Source organism: Equus quagga, unplaced genomic scaffold, assembly GCF_021613505.1.
Source record: "Equus quagga isolate Etosha38 unplaced genomic scaffold, UCLA_HA_Equagga_1.0 146_RagTag, whole genome shotgun sequence".
Taxonomy (NCBI): domain Eukaryota; kingdom Metazoa; phylum Chordata; class Mammalia; order Perissodactyla; family Equidae; genus Equus; species Equus quagga.
Window position 1 is genome coordinate 10,515,754 of NW_025796728.1, and position 23,993 is coordinate 10,539,746.

At 41.2% G+C, this 23,993-nt stretch overlaps 1 protein-coding gene across 1 annotated transcript in view; it reads right to left on the reverse strand.

Annotated features, from left to right (window-relative positions):
• The window catches only part of LOC124232939 (WD repeat-containing protein 19), a 91,726-nt gene that overhangs the window by 7,466 nt on the left and 60,267 nt on the right, over positions 1 to 23,993 (reverse strand). Inside the window, exons 27-36 of the mRNA XM_046649884.1 lie at positions 23,146 to 23,258; positions 21,310 to 21,378; positions 14,021 to 14,098; positions 12,596 to 12,692; positions 10,706 to 10,830; positions 7,920 to 8,001; positions 5,997 to 6,147; positions 4,141 to 4,264; positions 3,285 to 3,361; positions 2,830 to 2,954 (exon numbers count right to left, since the gene is read on the reverse strand). Coding sequence (XP_046505840.1) covers positions 2,843 to 2,954; positions 3,285 to 3,361; positions 4,141 to 4,264; positions 5,997 to 6,147; positions 7,920 to 8,001; positions 10,706 to 10,830; positions 12,596 to 12,692; positions 14,021 to 14,098; positions 21,310 to 21,378; positions 23,146 to 23,258 — 1,028 coding nt within the window. The 3' untranslated portion in view covers positions 2,830 to 2,842. The remainder of the gene's footprint in view (positions 1 to 2,829; positions 2,955 to 3,284; positions 3,362 to 4,140; positions 4,265 to 5,996; positions 6,148 to 7,919; positions 8,002 to 10,705; positions 10,831 to 12,595; positions 12,693 to 14,020; positions 14,099 to 21,309; positions 21,379 to 23,145; positions 23,259 to 23,993) is intronic.

A 23,993-nucleotide genomic window follows, 5' to 3' on the forward strand; every position in this document is an offset into this window, starting at 1 on the left:
TCATTTGTGACAAAGTGGATGGACCTTGAGGGCATTATCCTAAGTGAAATAAGTCAAAGACAAATACTGTATTATCTCACTTATATGTGAAATCTAAAAAAAAAACCTTGAACTCATAGATTCAGAGAAGTTTGGTGGTTGCTAGAGGCTTGGAGCGAGGAGGGGGCAGAATGGGTGAAGGTAGTCAAAAGGTACAAACTTGCAGTTATAAATAAGTACTGGAGATGTAATATACAGCATGGGGACTGTAGCTAACAATACTATATTGCATATTTGAAAGTTGCTAAGATAGTAGATCTTAAAAGTTTTTATTAAAAATATTTGTAATTGTGGTGATGGATGTTAACTAAACTTATTGTGGTAATCATTTCACGATATATACATACATCACAAATCATGTTGTACATGTAAAACTCATACAATGTTATACATCAATTAAATCTCAATAAAAAATTGTGAGAAATGTGTATTGTTTTAAGATGCTAAATTTGTGATATTGTTACACAGCATCAGAAAAATATACACATCACAATCATAATTTCAGTAAGCTTTTAAAATAGAATTTGACAAGCTGACTCTAAAATTTCATAGATGGACAGGGTTAATATTAGCCAAAATAATCTTGGAGAAAATGACAGAGTTGGAGGAGCCACAATACGTGACTTTAAGATATACGATAAAGTCACAGTTATCAAGACAGTGTGGTATTCAAATAGGGGCCAAACACATGAATGGAAGAGAAGAGAGGGTCCAGAAATAGACCCATACTTAAAACTCAATTGATTTTCAACAAACGCACCCAAACAGTTCAATGGAGAAAGGAACAACTTTTCAACAAATGGTGTTGAAAGACTGGATATCCACTTGAGGGGAAAAAAAAATCTCAACCCCTGCCTCACATTGTAAATAAAAATAATTTCGAGATGGATCACAGACCTAGAGTTTCTAGAAGAAAACATAGGAGAGTATGTTCCTGACTTGTGAGTAGGCAATAGTTTTTTAGACAGGACACAGAGAGTCATAAGTATAAAATAAAAAAATTGATAAATTTTTGATAAATTCATCAGAATCAAATTCTGCTCATCAAAAGACACCATTAAGAAAAAGAATCGGGAAGCCACAAAGTGCAAAATATATCTGACAAAAACTTGTATCTAGAATATACATATAAAGAACTTTTACAAATCAATAATAAAAAGACAACAGCCCCGGAAGAAGAGGGGAAAGAAGAGTCTTTTCAACAAATGGTGCTGGGACATCTAGATAGCGACATGCAAAAGAAGGAAGTTAGGGCCCCACCTCACGTGATACACAAAAATTAAATGGATCAAAGACATAACTATAAGAGCAACAACTATAAAACTCTTAGAAAGAAACATAGGAATAAATTTTTGTGACCTTGGATTAGACAATGGTTTCTTAGATATGACACCAAAAGGACAAGCAACCAAGGAGAAAAATAAATAATTTGGACTTCATCAAAATAAAAACTTTTGTACAGCAAAGGATACTATTGAGAAAGCAAAAAAATACTACAGAATAGGAGAAGGTATTTGCAAATCATATATCTGATAAAGGAGTTGTATCTAGAATATATAAAGAATTCTGATAACTCGACAATAAAAAGATAAATTACCCAGTTAAAAAATGGGCAAAGGACTTCAACAGACAGTTCTCTAAAGAAGATATACAGCAAATGGCCAACAAGCACATGAAAAGATGCTCTACATCATTAGTCATTAGGGAAATGCAAATGCAAACCACAATGAGATACCAGTTCACACCTACTAGGATGACTGTAGCCAAAAAGGCAGACACTGACAACTGTTGGTGAGGATGTGGGGAAGCTGGAACCCTCGAATGGAATGTAAGTTAGTGCAGGTGCCATGGAAAGCAGTTTGGAGTGTCCAAGGACCAGCAAAAAGGCCAGTGGTGCTGCAGCATTAGTGAGCAGAGGCGGCCGCTGGGGCCAGCTCATATAGAGTCTTGCAGGCTCACTGTTTTGGTAAGTGCAATAAAAAGCCCCAGGAGGGTTTTGGAAGGGAACCAGATACACTGGAGGCAGACTGAGGGAACTTTCCCACAGACTGGGTGATGGGGTGACAATAAGGTGAATCACAAATAATGTCTAGGTTTCCATTCTGACCAACTGGTTGGATGGAGCTGTTATTTACTGAGAGGCAAGACAGAGCAGGTGGTGTGGGAAAACCCAGAGCTCCATTTTAACCAGGTTAAGTTAAGATGTGTCAAGAACTAATCTCACTTCTTCCTTTTGCTAAAGAATCTCCTGAGTTTTGGCAGAGATTTTGGCTTGCCAACTAGATACTACATTTCCCTGCCCCCCTTTGCAGCATTTGTGGCCATATGAGTAACTTCTTGCCAATGGAGCCAGAGTGGAAGGCGTATGTGCAGCTTCCATGCCACACAAATGAGAATTGGAAACGAAAAGAAATGGGGATCTTTCAAATCTCCGGAAGCCAAAATTTTTTAGAGTGTATCCTCCTGAATTATAGAACTTAACTCCATTGTTATTAGCTGGCTCTACTTTTAACAGACTGATTAAAAAGAAGCCCATGTGAATTGATAAAATATGTTCTAGTTGGAAGCCATGATGCTGCTTGGCCAAATAATCTGTCACTATAGAGAATGTACAACCTGCATTTTAGCACTTTTTAAAAAAATACATCAAAGCTTTGTTGTTAGATTTGTTCAAATCTGACAAGTTACATGATGCAGAAGAAGGAGGCAGTGTGAGTACAAACGGTAAAGCTGTGTGTACTGTGTGGCCTCTCGTGCCCTGGGAAGGTGAGTGGGCAGTCTGGCACTTACCTGCTCGTGCCACTCACTGCTCCACCTCTGTTCGCAGGTACTGGGTACAGTCTGAGATTTTCTTCAGCTGAGCCAAGTTTAATCGTTCTGAGCACATAGGACATGTGCTTTCAGTGTTCAGCATGCTGTTTGGGGAGGGAAAGACAGAGTAGATTAAATATATAATATTCCTTTACCTTTGGGTTGTTCTAATGTGAAAAGCAATATTCCTGTCTACACCTCTTAATACATGTTCATCATGCAGTGTAAGAATTAGGAATATTCAGTCTCATGCAAGATCCCCTTTCAGGATACTGTTCTCAAAGGTCACAGAAGGTTCTTCCAAGAAGACAGTTTGGTCTTTAGAGATGTTTAGGAACACGAACAGAAAGGCGATTTCAGAATAAAAGAGTGGCTGAATAAAAGGTCTATTTTTGGACAAATCTGTGTGACCTAGTGAAGCGACGCACACTTACATCTTAAATTCTGAGTACAGAGCAGGGAAGTCGCAGTGTGGACACACCGTCCAATCATCCTTCAACATATGTCGACCCTAGAAACAGTACATTTAAAGAGTAAAATTCATCTTTATTTTAAGAACTCCCACCATTATTCAATTATTATCATTGGATTACAGTTAGAAGCCAGACCTCTAACTTAGGAAATTATTGATAGTTCACATAGGTGGGCAAAACTGATGAGCAAGAGAGGGCATCCAAAAGACTAAAGCCAGATTTTCCTTTTCCGATTCATGCATAAAAGAATAGCCTTCAATTTTGTGAAATCGTTATGTACCTAAGCTTATTTTCCTTTAAAATAAAGCTTATATTTGTCTAGTGATTAACAAATAATATATTTTAAAGTTTCTTAATAATAAGTCTTAACATTAAAATTCTCAATAAAACCTGGCACTTATTAAGTGCTACAGCATGCCAGGTATTTATTGTACTAAGGCTTCATACATGTTCTCTCAACCTGAAGTTTATCTCAATAGACAGGGGTTGTTACGGGTGGACCTAGCAAGGTAAAGCAAATTGCACCAGGTTATACAGCCAGTAAGTGACAGAAAAAGGATTTAAGCCCAGGACCGTCTGATCCCCAAGCGTGCGCTATTCTGCCCCACAGCATCTTCTCGGTATCCACTTAGATTATTATATGCTTTGAATATAACTTTCAACATTGTTGACCATGAAATCATATGCTAAATGTTGCAGGAAATTCAAGGGATAAAACTATTTCAGAAGTGAAGAAAATGTTGACACACATCAAGTATTCAAATGGGTTATATTTATATATACGCAAAGAAATGAAAATTATTATAAGGAAACTTACTGTTGCAATGCAATATGGGATGTTATTTTTACATTCAGGACAGAGGAGTTCACACTCTGGGAGAAGAAACTCGCAGAATGGACACGGGGTTGTGGCCTCTTCTGTCTCGGATGTATCGGGTCTCCTGTGAGGAAGAATCACGTCATTTAAAAACGCTTTCCCTTCCCTGTAAGATGGATAGCAGAGAGCAGGCGTATTTGGAAAACCAGGGACGTGTAACACACCTACTTCTTCACAGTCAGACTCCGAGACTAGAAATCCCTGCAAGCTCACCATCAGCCCCGCTCCAGCTCAGGAAGGGGGAAGAGGAATCAGGATTGACCAGTGTAGCATTACATGGGCCACACCGGGGAGCTGGAGTTCACAGCACAGTAAATGGCAGCAAACATGGGTGGGTCTTGCTGTCTCCTCTCTTCCTCTGCCATCGGAGTGGTGAACTTGCTGTTTCTCCTCTGTCTCTCCCTTTTGTGCACTGAAGTGGTAAAGGCTATCAGCGCCATCCAGTAGAACTTTTTGTGACAATGGCAGTGTCCTGACTGTGTTCTCCAATACAGTAGCCATGAGCCACAGGAAGCTCTTGAGCACGTGAAATATGGATAGTGTGAGGAACTAAATTTTAAGTTTTGTTCAACTTTAATTAAATAGCCACAGGTGGCTAGCAGATACCGTATTAGACACAGCTCTAGAACACTCCTGTGTGGGAGACAGATCACAGCATCTCTTCTAAGCTAGCACCTAGGCCAGCGTGGCACTAAGTGTCAGGGTAAATGTGCTCTGGCCCTTTCTCCGCACCTCACCCTCCATGCTGGCAGGTATGTTGGGTCAGCCTGATTTGGTCTGAAGCTACTTAAGCTTATCAGCTTAAAAAAAAAGGGATCTTCCATGTCGCCCTGGCCAGCTTAGAGTTCTCTGCCAGGAGCCCAGCTGACAACACGGTGGTATTTGCTTCCATTTGCCATTACTGGTGCAGGCATCTCCCTCGGCTGAGGTCTGGGTCGAGATTCAGGCACACCTGGGTCCCTTGGTCATAATGAGTCCCGCAGGTACCCCAAATGCCATCACTACTGTGAATAAGTGGTAGTATAGCATTGCTGCATGATTGCAATTACTGTTTCCTTTTGTAAACATTAGTGCTACTTTTTCCTAGTTCTCCTTTAGAAAAGTAGGCTGCTTAACTGCTTTCTGAAGGGAGCACCTGCCTTACATGCCTTTGGAACTACACAGGGTTTGGAAATGAACTGTATTCTAGCAATCGGCTGTGTAATTATTATTATTACACTGAGAAATATTCACTTTTTGTCCCTCTGTGGCAGATGTTGCTTCCTATCTAATAGCCATTTTTTTCTTTCTTCCTTGCCAAAAGAACTTTGTTTTTACTCAGCAGTATGCTTGGCAGCTAGAGTGTGGCAGAGTACTGGCCAGTGAGATGTAAATGGAAGTCCTGGGGATGGTGTCCTTCCTAAATAAAAAGGCAAAGACCTTTTTGTCTTTTAATTTCCTTACTTCTTCCTGCCTTGCACGAGGACGTGATGTCTGGAGTTGTGGCAGACAACCACAACTGTGCAACCATGAGGAGGAAACTCCCATGCTCTGGATGGCTGAGCTGGATGACAGATGGATCTGTCCTTGGTGGCATCAGGACCCAGCGGCACCAGCCTTGGACCATGATGCCTTGTATATGAGTCAAGTTATTCCTGAATCGTTCAAGCCATTGTTGGGTTTTCTACTGTTGGTAGCTGAATACAATCCCAATTGCTACCCCCTATCCATTTTCTTAGTGAATCTGCACATTAGCAGCCACATTTTGAAAAATACATTTGTGAAACATGATAGTAGAAATAGCTGTCACTGCCTACCTCACCATTGCCTCAATCTTCTTTTTGTATTTGGCGTCTACTTTGTTGCGGTACTCAGGCCTCATCAGCATAGCTGCAAAGCTGAAAGCAGAGTTCTTCAGGCCTGCTCTGTGACACTCGATCACAGTGGACGTCAGGATTGGCACAATGTCTGCAATACAAACGGGAGAGCAGAAGGCACATCGCCTCTACCGGCATGAATCTGTCCCTGTTTAGCAGGAAAACAGGATCACACCTCTCTACATTTCTCTAACAACCAGATAAGAGCTGTTTAATGAGGAAGGGGCACAGCAGGGCAGTCAAGCTAACTACTCATCAAAGTGTCTTTCCCCTGATGATGCTGTGCTTCGCCTTGTGACACCAGGACCTGCACTCCCTTTTGCATGGATCCCTCCACACCTCTGAGATACATGTTTGCATTTGACAGGACTGCTGATGAATGAGTAAGGGAGATTAATAACTTTATGCACTAACCTCTCTGCATGCATCTAATTATTTCTTCTGGACAGAAACCCAGAAGTTGAATTACTGGTTCAAAGAACATGACCTTTAAAAAAATTCTCAGCATAAATTGCCAAATTGCTTTCTAGAAAGGTCATACCAATGGCCATTCCCACCAGCAGTTGTGAGAGTGTCTTGCACCCTTTGCCAGCACGATATACAATTATTTGAAAGTCTTTTTCATGTAACAGAAAGGAATACATTTAGAGAACAGGGGTTGGTGAATTATGACCCATGGGCTAAATCTGGCCTTCTGACTGTTTTTGTATGGCCCATGAGCTAAGAATAGTTTTTACATTTTTAAATGGTTGGAAAAAACCAAACGAAGAATAGTATTTTATGACATGTGAAAATTATATGAGGTTCACATTTCAGTGTCCAAAAAAATAAAGTTCTGTTGGAGCACAGCCATGCTTATTCATTTATGTCCTGTTTATGCCAAAATGGCAGAGTTGAATAGTTGGAACAGAGACCATATGGCCCCAAAGACCAAAACATTTGACATCTGGCCCTTTACAGAAAAAATCTGCTGACTCCTGTCAGAGAATGTGACAAAATCTATTCACTGAATAATGTTATAACAACATGTAGAATACTGGAACCTTTATCAGAGGAAATGGCCTATAGTGGTTGAGAATAGAGTCAGACTTTTATTAGCTAACGATGTGATCTTGGGCAAGTGTTACTTCTCTTCTTTTGCTCCTATTTGCTTATCTGTAAAATAGGGAAAATAATAATGGTAACCAAGTGTGCAGTCTTGAGACTGTTATCCTTAGAAAGACTTGCTTGAAAGGTTGGTCCTTGGCTGGCATTTGGCATTTTGGGAGATTTCTCACTATTTCCAGAACTGATGAGAGTGGCTCTCTGTGCCTAACTCCGTACAAACAATGTGGTTTACGCTGAACATCTGCTTTCTGGGAGTGTGGAAATTTGGTACATGCCAAGCAGGGGGTGCCTATGTGTCCAGCCCCCAGTACAACCCCTGGCACTGAGTCTCTCACAAGCTCCCCCCGGTAGATATCATTTTACGGGTGTTGTCCCACAGCTCACTGCTGGAGGGGTTAAGTGGTGTGACTCCACTTCGAGGGGACTCTTGGGAGCTTAACGTCTGGTGGCCTCCAGACTTTGCCTCATGTGCCTTTTCCCTTTGCCGGTCTTGCTTTGTATCTTTTTGCTGTGACAAATATTAGCCTTGAGCACTGCCGTATGTTGAGTTGTGTGAGTCCTCCTAGTGAATTATCAAACCTGGGGGTGGTCTTGGGGACCCCCGTTATACCACCTCATGGGGTTGGTGTAAGGATTAATGTGTTAATAAATGTAGAGAGCTTAGAACAGTGGCCGATCAAGTTAGTGAGTACAGATTTGATAATGCTGTACTAGGGCAGAAATGTGGATTATAAGCTCTTCTCAGACAGTACTTACGTGATGGAAATTTGCTAATGTTGTTTGCCACTCGAATAAGCATACGTGCCCCTTTCATATGATCTCCATTTTTAACATGAATCTGAAATAAATGACATATTTTACTCTTCTTAGAGACGTTGATTAACTCTAATTCATGCTTTATTCCCCCAAATAAACTCCTTGATTGTGACCCTGAACAGGATTGTCACAAGATCCTTGCAGCCTTACTTGGCTAATGCCGCTTGGGATTTCTCTTTATTTCTCCTCTGTCAGCAGCTGCTGCCTGGCACTTGGTCTCACTGGCCTCACCCCGACTCTACATCCTGCTTTTTACTTTGCCCTGAACCACTTGACATGAGTTCAAATCCCTGGTCCATCTCTTACTGGCCATTATTGGGGACTAATAATACCAACCTTCCTAAGTTGTTGTGAGACCTGAAGGGTGAGTCAGGCAGAAAGGGAGAGGATTCCTTGCTCAGGAAGAGGGCACTTGCCTGTGGTGAGGCAAAGGGGTGGCGATGGCTGGTGGGGCCTGAGATCGGGCAAGTACAAGGTGGGTGTGACACAAGGAGGGGGTGCACTTAGGATGAGATGAGGTGGCAGAGTCGGCATGGTCAGGCCATGTCTGCACCGCAGTCACCCAGGTAACAGGAGGTGGCCCACATGGCGGGGCAGTGGGGATGGAGAGAGGCAGGCAGACTAGGAGTGAGAACTGATATTTGGTGACTCCCAGGCGTCAGGTCTGAGCATGATGGATGATGGTATAATTTACTAAGCACTGCAACATAATTAGTAAAAATTAACTGAATCTAAAGAAGGGGAAGGGAAGGCCTGGCTGCTTGTCCTCCCTCACCCTCCGCTGACTCCCAGGGCCTCAGACTGCCCAGCTCAGCCGTCCGCACCCAAAGGTCCCAAGCTGTCCTTCAGCTAAAGTCCCTGTCCCAGCTCTGGGGAGGAAGCATCTATCAAAGCCGAGCCTCCATTTCCCCTGAAACATGGATGACTCTTTAGTCTTTTGGGTCCAAGATACCTGTGACATTTTTACATCGATTTGTTCTTACTTGATAGGGTCTGATAGTTTCCCTTCTGATATCACAAGCAGATAAAAATTTTAGAAAATCTTGAAAATGTTTGGTGCTCACATAAGAGATGGGAGCAGAGGGGAAAAGTCACAAAGGTGCTGGCTCTTCAGCGGGAGGGGAGGAGGACGTCTGGTCCAGTGGAAGTAAGGGGCCGGAGGAAAAGAAAAAGACTCGAGAAGCATCCCCATGGCTTATTGGGGTAGAAAGCCCTGGTCCCGGAGGGCCTCTCACAGGACTCCTTACTTCTGCTCCTCATCTTCCACCAACTTGTATCTATCCCCCCCTGCACTCCTAAAGGCCCCACTTTGCTGGATTCCGTGCCCTCAGCACATTGGCACCACCACTCACGTCTGAGGCTGAGACAGACCCCCCTCCCCCTTTCTGTTCCCTTCTGTCTGACAGGAGTCCTCGCGCTGCTCTGAAGGGAAATGTACTCCTGGAGCTTGCAAGTGGGAATTCTAAACTTTCCCTTACAATCAGTGTTCCCGACCTGTGCAGCCGAAGGTGGCAGCCACTGGCCACATCTGGCCGTTTAAATTTAAAAATTAAACTTATATAAAATAAAAAACTTAATCAGTTGCATTGGCTGTATTTCAAGTGCTCCATAGCCAGGCTAGTGGCTGCCATACTGGGAAGCACAGATACCGAACACTTCTGTCACTGCAGAGACTTCTACTGGACACAGTGTTACCATAGACGTAATTAGGCTCTAAATCACTCATAACGTGACTACTTTATTCTAGGTACTTTCAAAGTTACATAAGCTCTTGTGGACTGGCCTGAAAACCAATCTATTACTGTTAATATGAGAAGACAGATTTTGATACAAATGAAAATTTAGAAAAATACGTAAGTTGGAGACTGCCTGTATCTTACAAAGATATGAGGGTATACTTAAATATACATAAGCATTTATCCATCATATAATGTTTATATAAATTGTACATACAAGTATTTGAGATTTGTATGCTCTGTTTTGTTTTTTATTGAAAATTACTGGTAAAAAAGCAGAATCGACAACTGGACATAAATATAAATGTGGTAAAAAAGTAATAAAAGGGTGCACACATGCATTTATAGAAGTAGAGAGGACACAACACAGTGTTAACAAGTGTTATATCGGGGTGATGCACGTAAAGGGGGAATTACCTTTTTCATTGTACTTTTTGATATTCTTTAAATATTCTCAGTGAATATGTATTATTTTTATATTCAGAAGAAAACTAAATACTATTAAAAATGGTAGAATTGTATAAAATCCACTATCTTAGAATTAATAAACTAGTAAGCTCTGGTTAAACAAAAATGTTTTAAGTAAATATTTTTTGTGTGTGACCAGGTAATACATTTATGTGCTTCAAAATCAAAATAACATAAAATATATACATGGAGAACCCTGCTCGCCCACTTAGTCCCTCCCACCCTGATCGGGGTTTGGCGCTGTGCCCCCTCTGCCCCACACCTTGTTCCCTTTAGGAAACTACTTTTGCTAGTTTTTGGAGTCTGTTTCTAATCTTGCAATGAATATATATTCATTCTAATTTTTGCCTTTTTGTACACAAAAGGCAGCATGTTGTATAATTGTTTTGTATCTTGCTTTTTTCACTTAACAATATAGAGATCTAGGAAATCGCTCTAATCCAGTGGAGAGGGGCCCACAGAGATCCCTATGGGTGTAAGCACACCTGGCAGGTATGTCCCAAGTCACTCCAAGAGCCTCACCTTCACTAGTATATAACTGTGCAGAATCATGAGGTTGGTGGCCATCTCAGCGGGAATTTTGATCTTCTGGGATTTAAGTTCTGCATACATACTGAAGAGAACGTCGTGTGCATTCCGATAGTTTCCTTGAAAAAAGGTGGTAAAATGACATTATTGCAAAAGATGAATGCTAGGGACTTTCTATGGCCCTCATTTTATTTTATTTTTATTATTTATTTTTGGTGAGGAAGATTGGCCCTGAGCTAACATCTGTTGCCAATCTTCCTCTTTTTGCTTGAGGAAGATTGTTGCTGAGCTAAAATCTATGCTAATCTTCCTCTATTTTGTATGTGGGATGCCGCCACAGCATGGCTTGATGAGTGGTGTGTAGGTCCACGCCCGGGATCTGAACCTGTGAACCCCAGGCCGCTGAAGCAAAGCACACAAACTTAACCACTATGCCACCAGGCTGGCCCAAGCCCTCATTTTACGAATGACTTTTGTTAATCATGTTATTAGAAATATCTTAATAATTTCTTACAAAAAGTAACTTAGTAGTTTTTCCGATTGTAATTGATGATACTAACATCCAGCCAGTCCCTCAGGAAGAAAATGGGGGCATCCTAGATGTCTCACTCTTCGTTGGGGCATCCACTTGGCCCCAAAGTTCAATGGGTCATCGAGTTCTGAGTCTGCCTTCTTAAGTGTCTCAAATTTAGCCCTTCTCCCTGAGGCCCACTGCCAGTGCTTGTCATCATCTCTCTCTGTGGTAATGTATAATCAGAATTCCTTCTGAGCTTCATCTGCCTCCATTCTGAGGCCCCAAACCTCAAGGCCTACAGCATAACCCTCCCAAGGCCTACGGATCAAGTGCAAATTCCTGAGCGAGGACTTCAGTTCTTCAGGATCTGCCTGCCTACCTTTCCAACCTTATCTTTGCCCTTCCCCTCCTGTGCAGTCATGGTCAATGCCTCAGTGTCCCTGGCTCCTCCTTACATGCTGTTACTCTTCCCTGAACACCCCTTGCTCCCTCATCTCCTGCTGTCTCATCCTTTAAGAAATTAAGCTTTGAAACCCTTTGAAGCTTTCAGGTCTTCTCTCATCTCCATCCTCCAACTTCCCCCACCCCAACCCTCAGGATGAGGTGGATCCCCTTTCCTGGTGCCCTTTTAATGTATTTCTCTTTCTTTTCTGGCACTTATCACTGTGAATGTACTTTCTGTCTCTCCCATCGAATCATGAATCCTTGAGGATGGAACTGTGGCTCAGTTCTCTGAATCCTGAGCTCCTAGCAGTTATCTGACTGACACAGGTAAACATAGGCTGAATAAAGAATGACTTCTTTAATTCCATGTTTTCCAAAATTGTGTTCCATATTTATGAACATTTAAAAGAATCAGCTTGCAAAAATTAGTGAACATATCAGACTAATGCTATGACTTATTCAATAAATATTTACTAAGCATATAAGTGAACAGAACCAATCTGGAGATTCTATAAATAGCTCCTGCATACTATAAAGAACTAGGTCAATAATAACACCACATCGTCTTTCATCGTCTAGTATCTTTTATATTGTTAAGGCCAAATACATGGGATGGAAAGAAAGTGTTGTGAGAGTGCAGGAGGGGGCTGTGGGCTGGAGAGGCAGAGATGTCATCCTGGAGACAGAAACTGTGAGGCCGGGAAGGAGCAGAGGAAATAGCTCCTAACAAGAGAAGGCCTGAGAGGAGTTAATCTATATCCCCTGTGGGGGTGAATTATTTTACTTCTCTGAAACCTAGAAACGGTCATCCCTGGTCTTCTGGGTTCAAAGCAAGCCTAGAATTAGAAAGCCATGGGCAGAGAAGGGTTTGGGAGCTTGATTCTACTACTTGTTTGGGGAGAAAAACATGAATGTTAGGGACCTACCTGCAGACTGCTCTTCTCTGGCAATTATAATGGCAGTCCGGGCGGCTTCTCGGTACCGCTTCAGGGCCATGTACAAGCGGAACAGGTACTTGGCATCCTGACATACAAATCGTTAGAGAAACATCACTTTCTTCATTAGCTTAGGGGAGAAACACCTAAAATTTTGCATTTCAGTTAGAATCACACTTACTTTACAGTAAGTGAGGATTGATAGTGTTTTAAAAAACCCAATGAATAAAGAATTTATCAAGTATTTAGTCAGAGTTTAATATGTGCCAAGTAATATTCTAAGTACTTGAGAAATATTAACTCATTTAAATCCTCATACCCTCCCTGTGAGGAAGGCACGATTATACACTAATTTCATTGATGAGAAACTGAAACACACCAGGAACTCTCCAGAGCCAGGATTTGAACCACAGCGATCAGGTTTCAGAGTCTATTCCTAACTCCACTCCATCGAGTTCTCTCAGATGTGCTTGAAACAGAAATGCATTCTTATACAGAGACCCAACTTTGCAAAATTTCAACAGTTTTTACAGTTACATAAATTTCTCGGGCCTATAAAATTTTCTTTGGCCTTTGACCATTTCTCATTCCTATTCTCTTTAAATCTAGACAGTTTCCCACACTGTTGATGTGATGCTGGTTTCTTGATTATTAGACTAAGTGGACATAGGCGAGGCAGTTTGGAGCAGTCTAAGGGCCGGTGCCCTTTGGCAGGTTAACTTGGCCTCCCTGGGTCTCGGGGTCTTTATCTCGGGGATCAGGATCACTACGATCCTCTCCAGCTATGACAGTCTAGTGCCTTTTCTCCAAATCAGTTACTTGAGTTCCTTCACAAGCAGATTCCCTTAAACACCCAAGCACTCGGGAAGAAAAAGCTCTGGGGGCGTTCTCAAAGGAGTCTGTCCTCATTAGGACTGAGAGAAGACCAACTTCTGCACAAACTTCAAGAAAGTCACATATTTTGAAGATACATTCTTAATGATTTATTTCTACTTTATATTTATAGTGAGTTACTTTTATGTTAAATATGGTTTCTATTAATTCCCATAATTTTTGAAATATGAACCAGGTACACTGATTTTTCGGGATTAATGCTCACTCATAGTTCTAATAATCACTTTTCATAGTTCCTGGAATAAATAAAACTCTATAACATTTGAGAAAAATTGCGGGTGGTGAGGTGTGTTATCTAGAGAGGTGTGGCTATTTCACAGGTGGCAGTACCGATTTCAAAAGGTGAATGTACACAATATCCTCTGAAATGCAGGGTCTGTCCAGATGACCCAAGACCACCTTCAGAGAAAAAATTTTATACATCTATGATGCAAAAGCCATAATAGGTAAAAACACAGCAGAATAAAGTCAAATCATAACTCTGATACTTAAGAATGCAAGTGAAGAACGCATTGTGAGCACCTTAGGCATGCCATCGTTCTCCCCCATCAGGTGGCCTATCAGCTGATTGGTCAGCAGCTCATCTTTGGCCTGACCGACCTGTTAGGAAGAGACAGAAACAGTAAATTCAGCCTCTTAAACCCACAACGAGGAGGGAAAAGGACAAATAAGTCTTCTGTTAAGGATATGGAATTTAAAAATCTATTAAAATACCTGTAGTCAAGTGCCGGGAACATGAAAACTCAGGGTCTTGCTTCATTCATTTGTAGAGTCTCCATTAATAAAAATCCATCTTTAGAAGCTATAGCTTTCATAAGTTGCTATATCAAAATACTGTATATTTTTTTACACGCAGAGAGAATACACTGCTTGGACATTTCAATAAAAACTTGCTTAAGGTAAGTGACTAGAACACCTAGAGAATAACATCGGACACAGGAATTGGGCCTATACAACAGTATGCTGCTGAGGGCCTCTTCTCCAGCCACTCCTTAAGGAAATGCACGTGCACTTGGCTACATATAATCTGAAGTAGAAAGAGCATGGCCATAGGAGCCCAGAAGAGGGCAGGCAGCTGGAAATGTGAGTGGGTTCTGGAGAGGGCCTTTGCTTGGGGAGCTAGATTTGAAAGTCCATCTCCATAAACATCAGAGTTAAATCACTGACGTGTTGGGTGGCATTGATCAGGAAAATGTAAGTACCAAATTGGAGGATGGAAATTTTTAGTTTTAGTTAGTAGGAATAATTACTGATATGATTAGGAGGCTTAAGAGCCTCGTGTCTATAAAAAAGAGGTGAGCCAAGAACACAACTGGAACTCAACCAAAAGGAACGAACACTGAACAGCGTGGCACTGTCCTCTTGTCATATTAATGATCTAGTGAGAAAAGCCCCTGGAAAATGGAGGAAACTGTCCTTAGGGACAGAGCAACACATCGCCCAGCTTGCTACACCTTGGGGGAAAGTGTAAGGAGAAGTTTGGAAGTTTTCTGTGCAGTAAAGAAGGATGAGATCAGCACACTTGAGCATAAAAGAGATTGTGGTGAGAACCGTGGGGTGGAGACGCTCTTCGGGCTGCAGAATTTCTACACACTTCACTGCCCGTGGTAGGCATCAGTGCAAGAAAGCTAAGCTTTTACAAATCTCTTGCCTCTGCTCCTGCCACCACTATAAGGAAAAGAAATGGCAGAGTTCATCATCTTGATGGCTTCTATGGATGGCTGTGGGTGAATAAGCCAATATGGAGAAATGGTTAAAGCAAGGGCTCTGGGGTCAGCCTGCCCGAGGCCAAAAAGATCACCTGTGTGGTCTTGAGCAGGTTACGCTTGGGACCTCAATGAGGATAAAGATAATACCTAACTCACAGAATTATTGTAAGGGTGAAATAAGTCAATAGACATACAGGGCTTGGACCGGAGCTAGGCAGACAATGTTGCCAGATACAGAAAATAAAAATACAGGGCTCCCAGTTAAATTGGCATTTCAGAGAGCTGAGCACTCCCAAAGGGCTGGGATAGACGAGCAGGGCAGCCAGTAGGGAAGAGATGTGGCCACTCAGAATTGAGGTTAAAAGAAGGGTGGAGACAGAATGCTGAGGAACGCTTACATTTAAGGTTAGAGGAGCCAGTGAAGAAGGCCAAGAAGGGACTCACTGAGAAGCAGCTGGAGAACCAGAAGAAGCAGTGTTCTGAGGGAGTAAAAATTTCAAGAGAGATGTAGGAAAATAGTGTAAGATGCTGCCGTAAAATGCAGGAGGGTGAAGGCTGAGAAGAGACTTGGGTATTTAGCAAGCAAGAGAGATCAGTGGGGACCTTTTAGAGGTTTATGGAGTAGTGAAGGCCAAAGCTGACTGCAAAGAGATAAGGAAGGCCCCCAACACAGCTAACGGATACTGTGCAGCCGCACCTATCCTGTCTGTATCGTGGGTTCACGCAGGTAATGATTCCCAACTAGGGGGCTATTACTACCTCCCTCCCCTCAACACACACACCAAGAAGGTATTTCAGAACCTGGATGTGTAGAGGAGGGGGGTGGGGATGGGTGAAGTATGAACATTTTTAAGATGTTCTCAAATAACTAAGGCAGATGCCTTCTGGTTGGGCATAAGCAGGTGAAAATGTGCAGGTCATGAGAAAATGTAAGTCACAAGTAAGGTGATTTTTTTCCCAGGGGAAGGAGTCTCACGGTAGAAAAGAAAGAAAGGAATGGAGGATTGGGAAGGAAACTTATGTCACCTATATGGAGCTTTCACTGAGCTGGGGGGTCAATGTGTTCAGATCAACAAACATTTACTGAGTGTCCACAATGTGCCGAACACTTGATAAAGAGATGAATCCCTGACCTTGAGGCACTATTAATCTGGAGGGCATTAGCTGTAATGGTAAGTGAGGTTCAAAGCACTTGCAGGGTTCTAAGGAGGGTGAAATTTCATCCAGAGGACAGTTCAGGAAAAGCTTCACAGGAAGTGGCACGTGAAGTGGGTCTTGTGTGTTGGGTAGGAGTGTGAGAGGCAGATAGGAGTTTGAAAGGCAGAGGTGGAGGGAGGATGTTCGAGGGGTAGGTGATGGCAAGAGCGAAGGAACAAAGCAAGGGGAGCTCTGACCTATTCAGGTGACAGTGGCCAGTTTAGCTGTAGCACAGGGCACGACCTAAAGAAGTCTAACTGGCAGTTTGGTTGGAAAGAAGACTTAGGTTAGTCCTAACTCTATTACTTTCTACTTGGGTGCCTTTTGGTTAGTCCTTTCACCTTCTGGGACCTCAGTTTCCTCATTAGTGAAATGGAGGTTAGACTGGATCACCTCCAGGGATGTCTAAGATTCTGTGATCCAGGAAGGATAGCTTGGGAACAAATTGTGAGGCAATGGCGAGTCACCAAAGGTTTTGCAGCTAGAGAATAAAATGATTCAAAACTAGACTTGAGAAAGATTATCAGGTAGTGAGGTTCAGAAGGCACTTGTCTGAGTGAAGTAATCCCAGTAATGGATAACAAATACAAATATGTGGGTTTTATATGACCTTAATAAAATTTAACAAAATATATAGAACTGGAGGTAGATACTGTGGGATTAAAGATAAAAGGAGAGAAATTTGATATCTGCACAGGGACTTCTACTATAGTTTTGTCTGATTTGATGGATTCCTTCAACTCTTCTGAGAAATGCTCCTACCTCCACTTCAACCGTGGGGTTCTAGTGGGACTTCCATGTCTTAGAGGAGCCCCTCGCCATGACCATAAGCGTCGTCTATGGGTGGGAATTTGACCCAATTTGCCCAGGCACGACAGTTCAACCTTGTGGCCACCAGTAGACTGATCCTGGAATGGACACCTGAACCAACCAAATCAGAGCCCTTCTGGAATTAGGAATTTGGGACTAGAGTCTTGTCCCTCTTTGGTAGGAAAGAGGGGAGAAGCACTCTTGGGAGCTGCTGGCAGTCTTGATTCCAGCTTCCTGGAGGAAGTAGGCCTTAGAAAATGCTGTGCAGATGTAGAGAAAAGCAGAAAATAAGAGGCTATTTTTATAATAGCATTTTGTGAATGGCCAGAGAATAATTTCCACTCTTTAATAATTCCCTGCAGCTTCAAATTCAGGTAATTTTAGAAAACGAATACTAATATTTATGTCACAATAAAAATGTCAGCATTCTTACTGAAAAGGCTTAGAAATAGTGATCAACTCTGTAGCAGTGACTATTCCTAGCAACCAGATCGTGGTCTCTAAATAACACTTCTTACTAACAGGAACTGGAACTCCTTAAAGAAATGGCTGATTCCAGGACTGGGGCAAGAAATGGAATCTATAATATCTTGTTGTACCTCAGAGCAAGGAAGATATCAAAGATTAATAGGATTGTGTCAAAAGGAAGTAATAGTCAATATAAAAGGACGATTTGGGAATCAAAAATAATATCAACTGCAATAGATTGAAATACATCAAATATGCTAAAAATCTATGAGGTCTAATGATATTAAAAACAAAAGCACCTCATTGATCACTTTTGGAGAATGTCAGGGAGCCAACTCATTATTCTGAAAACTAGTAAATAAAAGGGGAATAAAATCAAGTATTTATCCTGCTTTTCCTACCCTACTTTCCTTTTGTTCAGGGTGACCAAATAGCTGATGTGGAATTCAAAAGTAATGACAAAAATTAGTCTGTCACCATTTTGCAATTGCTAATAAAATAATGGATCTGGGTAATAAACATTAATGGCTGCTGAAATCATTAGGTGAAAGGTTGATGGGAAACCTCATAATGGATGGATCAGGCTGACTACACTCACACCCAATAATCAATCTTAACATCATAAAAAGAGAGATAATAAAAAATTATGGGCTGTTATGAACTGAATGTTTATGTCCCCCTGAAATTCATATGTCGAAGCCCCAACCCCCAATGTGATGGTATTTGGAGATGGGGCCTTTGGGAGGTGATTAGGGTTACATCAGCTCATGAGGTTGGGGCCCTCCTGGTAGGATTAGCCATTTTATAAGAGGAGGAAGTGAGAGAGATCTCTCCCTCTCTCTTCGTCTGCAAGCACTGAGGAAAGGCCATGTGAGAACACAGTGAAAAGGTGGTTATCTGCAAGCCAAGAAGAGCGCCCTCACCAGGAATCAAATTGGCTGGCCCCTTGATCTTAGACTTATCAGCCTCCAGAACTGTCAGAAGTAAATGTCTGTTGTTTAAGCCACCCAGTCTGTAGTATTTGCTATGGCAGCCTGAGCTGACTAAGACATACTGATATGATGAGATAGGAAGTACACGGCCTCATCTATGAGTTTTTCCAAAAATATCAAATCTATGTCTAATCAAGTATCTAGATTTAATTACTAGCTAGTGGGAAATACAGGAGGTAGAGAAACAAGTTAAATTATACCACAAGGATGCAATCAGCTAAATCTATATGTCAGAAATTCCTCAGGACAAATAACTTGGTTTCTTAACAAATAAATAGCAAGGGGGTAAGATAATAGGAGGGAGGGGTGGGGAGAGAGGGGAATAGGGTAGGGGAGGTGGGGTAAAAGGGAGAAGGGAAGAGGAGAAGCAGAAGAGAAGAGGAGATGGAGGGAGGGAGAGCGATGGAGATTAAAAGAGACTTAAGGCACATATAAAGTAAATCCAGTGCCAGGAGCTTCTCTGGATGTGATGTGAGCTAACCAGCTGTGAAACAGCATCTATGACACAGTTGGGGAAATTTGAAGCCTAACTAGATCTTTGACAATATCAAGAAATTATTGTTGGAGAAACTGGAACCCCAAAATACATTGCTGTTGGGAATGTAAAATGGTATAGATGCTTTGGGAAACCGTTGGGCAGGTCCTCAAAATGTTATAGAGTTAACATATGGCTTAGCAATTCTACTCCTAGGTGCATACCCAAGAGAAATGAAAACACATCCACACAAAAATTTGTGCCCAATTTTCAACAGCAGCATTATTCATGATAGCCCTAAAGTGGAAACAACCCAAATGTGTATCAACTGATGAATGGATAAATACAATGTATATAGTCATACATAGGAATATTATTCAGCCATAAAAAGGAATAAAGTACTGATACTTGCTACAACACAGATGAACCTTGAAGATACTATGCTAAATGAAAGAAGCCAGACACAGAAAGTCACATGTACAGTTCCATTTAAATGAAATGTCTAGAATAGGCAAATCTATACAGACAGAAAGTAGATTATACTATACAATACATATAATATAGTCATTGAGACAGTGTGGTATTGGTACAGGATAGACTAGTCAATGGAAGAGAATAAAGAACCCAAAACCAGACTCACACATATATGGTCATTTCATCTATGTAAATGCTCCATAGTAATTCAGTGGGGGAAAGGATAGTTTTTTGATAAATGGTGCTGGATTGACTGGCTATCCATGTGGAAAAGAAAGGTCCTTGACTCCTACCTCACACCACACACAAAAGTTAATTCAAGATGGGCAAAGACCTCAATAAGAGAGCTAAAACAATCAAATCTCTGGAAGCACATAAGACAAATATCTCATGACCATGAGATAGGCAAAGATTTCTTAAATAGGACTAAAAAGCACTAACCATAAAAGAAAAGAAGCATAAGTTGGACTTTATTAAAACAAGAATTCCTATCATCAAGACACCACTAGAGAATAAAAACACAAGCCACAGCTTGAGAGACTTTCATAATATATAATAAAGTCCTTCCAATCAGTAAGAATAAGATGAGATGATACAATTAAAAATTAGAAAAAAGATTTGAATAGCACTTCACAAAAGAGGATATTCAAATGGCCAATAAACATATGAAAAGGTGCTCAATATCACTAGTCTTTAGAAAAATGAAATAAAATCATAATGAGATACCACTACACTTCTATAAGAATATTTACAATGAAATAGACTGAGAAGTATTGGTAAAGATGAGGAGCAACTAAATTCTCTTGCATTGCTGGTAGAGAGCAAATTGGTACAAGTACTTTGAAAAAAATGTTTGGTAGTACCTACTATTGCTAAAAATGTGTATATCCTATGACCCAATAATTCTACTCTTGGATATATACCCAATAAAACTAGTGCTTATGTCCACTAAAAGATATATGAACAGCTTTATTCATAACATGCCCAAACTGGAAACAACCTAAATGTCCATTAACAGAATAATGGGTAAATAAATTGTGGTATGCTCATAGTGGAGTACTACACAGCAATGAATAAGAATGAACTATGGCTACATGCAGTGACACAGATGCATTCGCAGACTTAATGCTGACTGAAAGAAAGTGGACACAAAAAAGTATATATGTATAATTCCACTAATATGAAATTCATAAACAGGTAAAACCAATCCATAAGGATGGAAGTCAGAACTGTGGCTACCCTTGGTGAGGGGCACTGACTGGGAAGCAACACGAGTGGGCTTCTGGGGAGCTGGAAATGCTCTCTATCTTGATCTGGGTGGGGGTTACACAGGTGTACATATATGAAAAAATTAACTGAGTTGTATACTTAGGATTTGTGCACTCTACTGTATACAAGTTACAACTAAAAGAAAATCCAAAAGTTCGTATCTTTTAGAGAGAGATTTTGTGTCCACAAATGAAATGACACGATGTCTGTGATTTGTTTTAAAATAATACAGGGAAAGAGGGTGGGGGTATGAGCAAAATAAGACTGGCCATGTGTTGACAGCTGTTGGAGTTAGATGATGGGTGCAAGGGAGTTTGTTACACTGTTTAGTCTACTTTTGTGTATGTTTGGAAATGTCTCCAAAAAGTATTTAAAACTATTGACAATATCAAAAGTTTCCTTACAGAGTTGACTTACAGTTTCAATTGCCATTTCTATTGCTGCATTATCTTCTGAGCTTGGACATTTCAGGAAGTGTTTAAGTGCCTGAAATGAGAATTGTATAGCAATTAAAAATTTCCAGACTTCTTTCACTTTGGGAAAAACAAAGCGTTCACACACACAAAGCAATTATAGTTTGTGTAAGTATCTTCATCTCAACCAAGGGCTTGTACAGTGCTGGGTCTTAAAATATATACTTAAAAGACTGAGAGCAATTTAAAAAAATGGAAGGATCCAGTTGACCCTCTGAAGAACCTACTTCTGATTTCTGATGAAATAAAAATGAAAAATGTACCCTCTTTCAGTAGGAAGATTTAATTATTTTCATTCATTTATTCATTCAACAAATATTTACTGACAACCTGCTACCATGTATATAAGACTGTGCTGGACGCTATGGAGAATACTAGGAAGGAAATGATATAGCCCCTCCTTTTGTATTATGTACAATCTAATTGGGGAGATCTGTGTGATGTGATGATGATAGAAGGAATCAATTATTTTAAGTCGTAATTGTCTAACTCCTAAATACCATACCACCACATCTATGAAGAAATTTAAGGCTATAAAAGTTTAAAAGACAAATACGCCGGGGCTGGCCTGGTAGCATAGTGGCTGGGTTCACGTGCTCTGCTTTGGCAGCCTGGGGTTTGTGGGTTTGGATCCTGGGCATGCACCTACGCACCACTCATCAAGCTATGCTGTGGCAGCATCCCATATACAAAACAGAGGAAGATGGGCATGGATGTTGGCTCAGGGCCAATCTTCTTCAGCAAAAAGAGGAAGACTGGCAATGGATGTTAGCTCAGGGCCAATCTTCCTCACAAAAAAAAATAAAGAGAAAGAAAAAGAAAAAAAAAAGACAAATAAGCAGTATAGCCAGTTGGTTCTATAGGTGCTCTGAGGAAGAAAAGATGGTTAAAATGGGGATGATCCTGAAGGTGTCACAGAAGAAAAAGGCCTGGAAGATGAACAGGTCTGCGGTAGGTGACAAAGAGGGCAGAGAAGAATCTAGATGAAGAACAAGGATGGGAAAAGGCTAGTGGGAATGTAGGATTCTTCAGGGGATGCCAGATTGGGAAGGTCAGGCTGGTTGGTCAAATTGTGGAAATTCTCTTGAGCTAAGGAGTTTGGACTTAGTATTTAAGAGGCCATAAACAGCAAATTGGTGACCTGAAGGCTGAATTCACACACAGACATGTTTCTTTGGCCAGTGAGGTATAAACAAATATCTGGGCCCATATTTTAAAGTAGGGAGGCTCAGGCTTCTATTTCTCATGAAAAATTAAATGATCTTGCATTACTGGGCCCAAACTCCTGAATGGCAACAAGTTTCCAGAGGTGAGCAGCAGCTGTGCCCTTCAAACAGAACAGGTGCCATGCAGCATCACCATCCTGTCACACCATGAGCGCACAGCATCACCCACAGCTTCATTTATTTATGTCCTTTGTGAGAAACATAACCCGTGCTTTTGGGGCTCTTTAGCAATGAAAGCGACTACCATTTGGGGAACAAAATGGAGGATGAGTTATAGGGAGAGAAACTAAAAACAGGGAAAATAGGAAAATACTGCAAAAATCTAAAGTGAGGTGACCCTGGTTTGGATTAAGTTGACGGAAGTTAGAATGAAAAGAGAGAGACGTGAGAGAGATTATGAAGGAAGAATGTGACTGGGTGTGGCAGAGAGGGGAAGATTTTAAAATTGACTTTGAGATTTCACACGTGGGTGTCTGGGAACACAAGATACTTAAAAATAAGTCTTATACTCGTTCCTGCGGAGTCCACTGCATGTTTTCTGGGCAAATACTAACTCGTGAATATTGGCCACACAGCAAGAAGAATTTTCCAGCTTGAAAATGTCTTTTTTCTCCTTCAAAATATAAGGCAATGCTTTGGTAGTCTTCATTAGTAGTGTCTTCAGAACCTACAACAGAAGCTCATTGAGTAATACATCTGAGTAAAACTTATTTTACGTTAGCAATAAAAGGTAAACAAGATCTTAAAAACGGCTGATCTAAAAGTAGGTGATTAAAAACTTTCAACAGCAAATAGCAGTGTTATTATCAGTGCCTGTTTTCATCACAAAACACACTCATCACAATTACCCCACAAATCAACTCTGCTCCGTCTTCTCTTCACTCTACACAAGACTCAGGAGAGGAATTATGAGGCTTTGCGAGAATCTAGGTTACGGTTTGACATGACCCTTAGTGACCTTTACCATTCTTTAAGAGTCTCAATCGCGTTTCCTAAAACAACAGGAACAACTAGGACTATAATGTCAACCACCAATTGCCTGGAGTTGCAGAACAAGCAGAAGCCAAGTTCCCCGTAATACGCATGAACCCGCCCCCCTTCCTCAGCGACGCCTGCTTTAAACAACAGTCTGTCTGCCTTTGTCAGACAAGTAAGGAAGATGACAGTCAAGTGGACAACAGATGTTCTGTTTTTCCTTTATCGCTGCTTTTCTTTTGGTTTGAGGCTTAAACATATTAAGCACAGAGGAAGAAGGAGCTCAAAGCTGCTGGCGTGCCACTCACTGTTTACATTTACCCACGGGAGCTGGAGGCTCAGGACGCTAGCCAAGCGACATCCGCCCTGTGCCTCCAGCCCAAGGCAGATGTGAGTTTATAAGAGCAGCGGGTACAGAAAGGTGGAG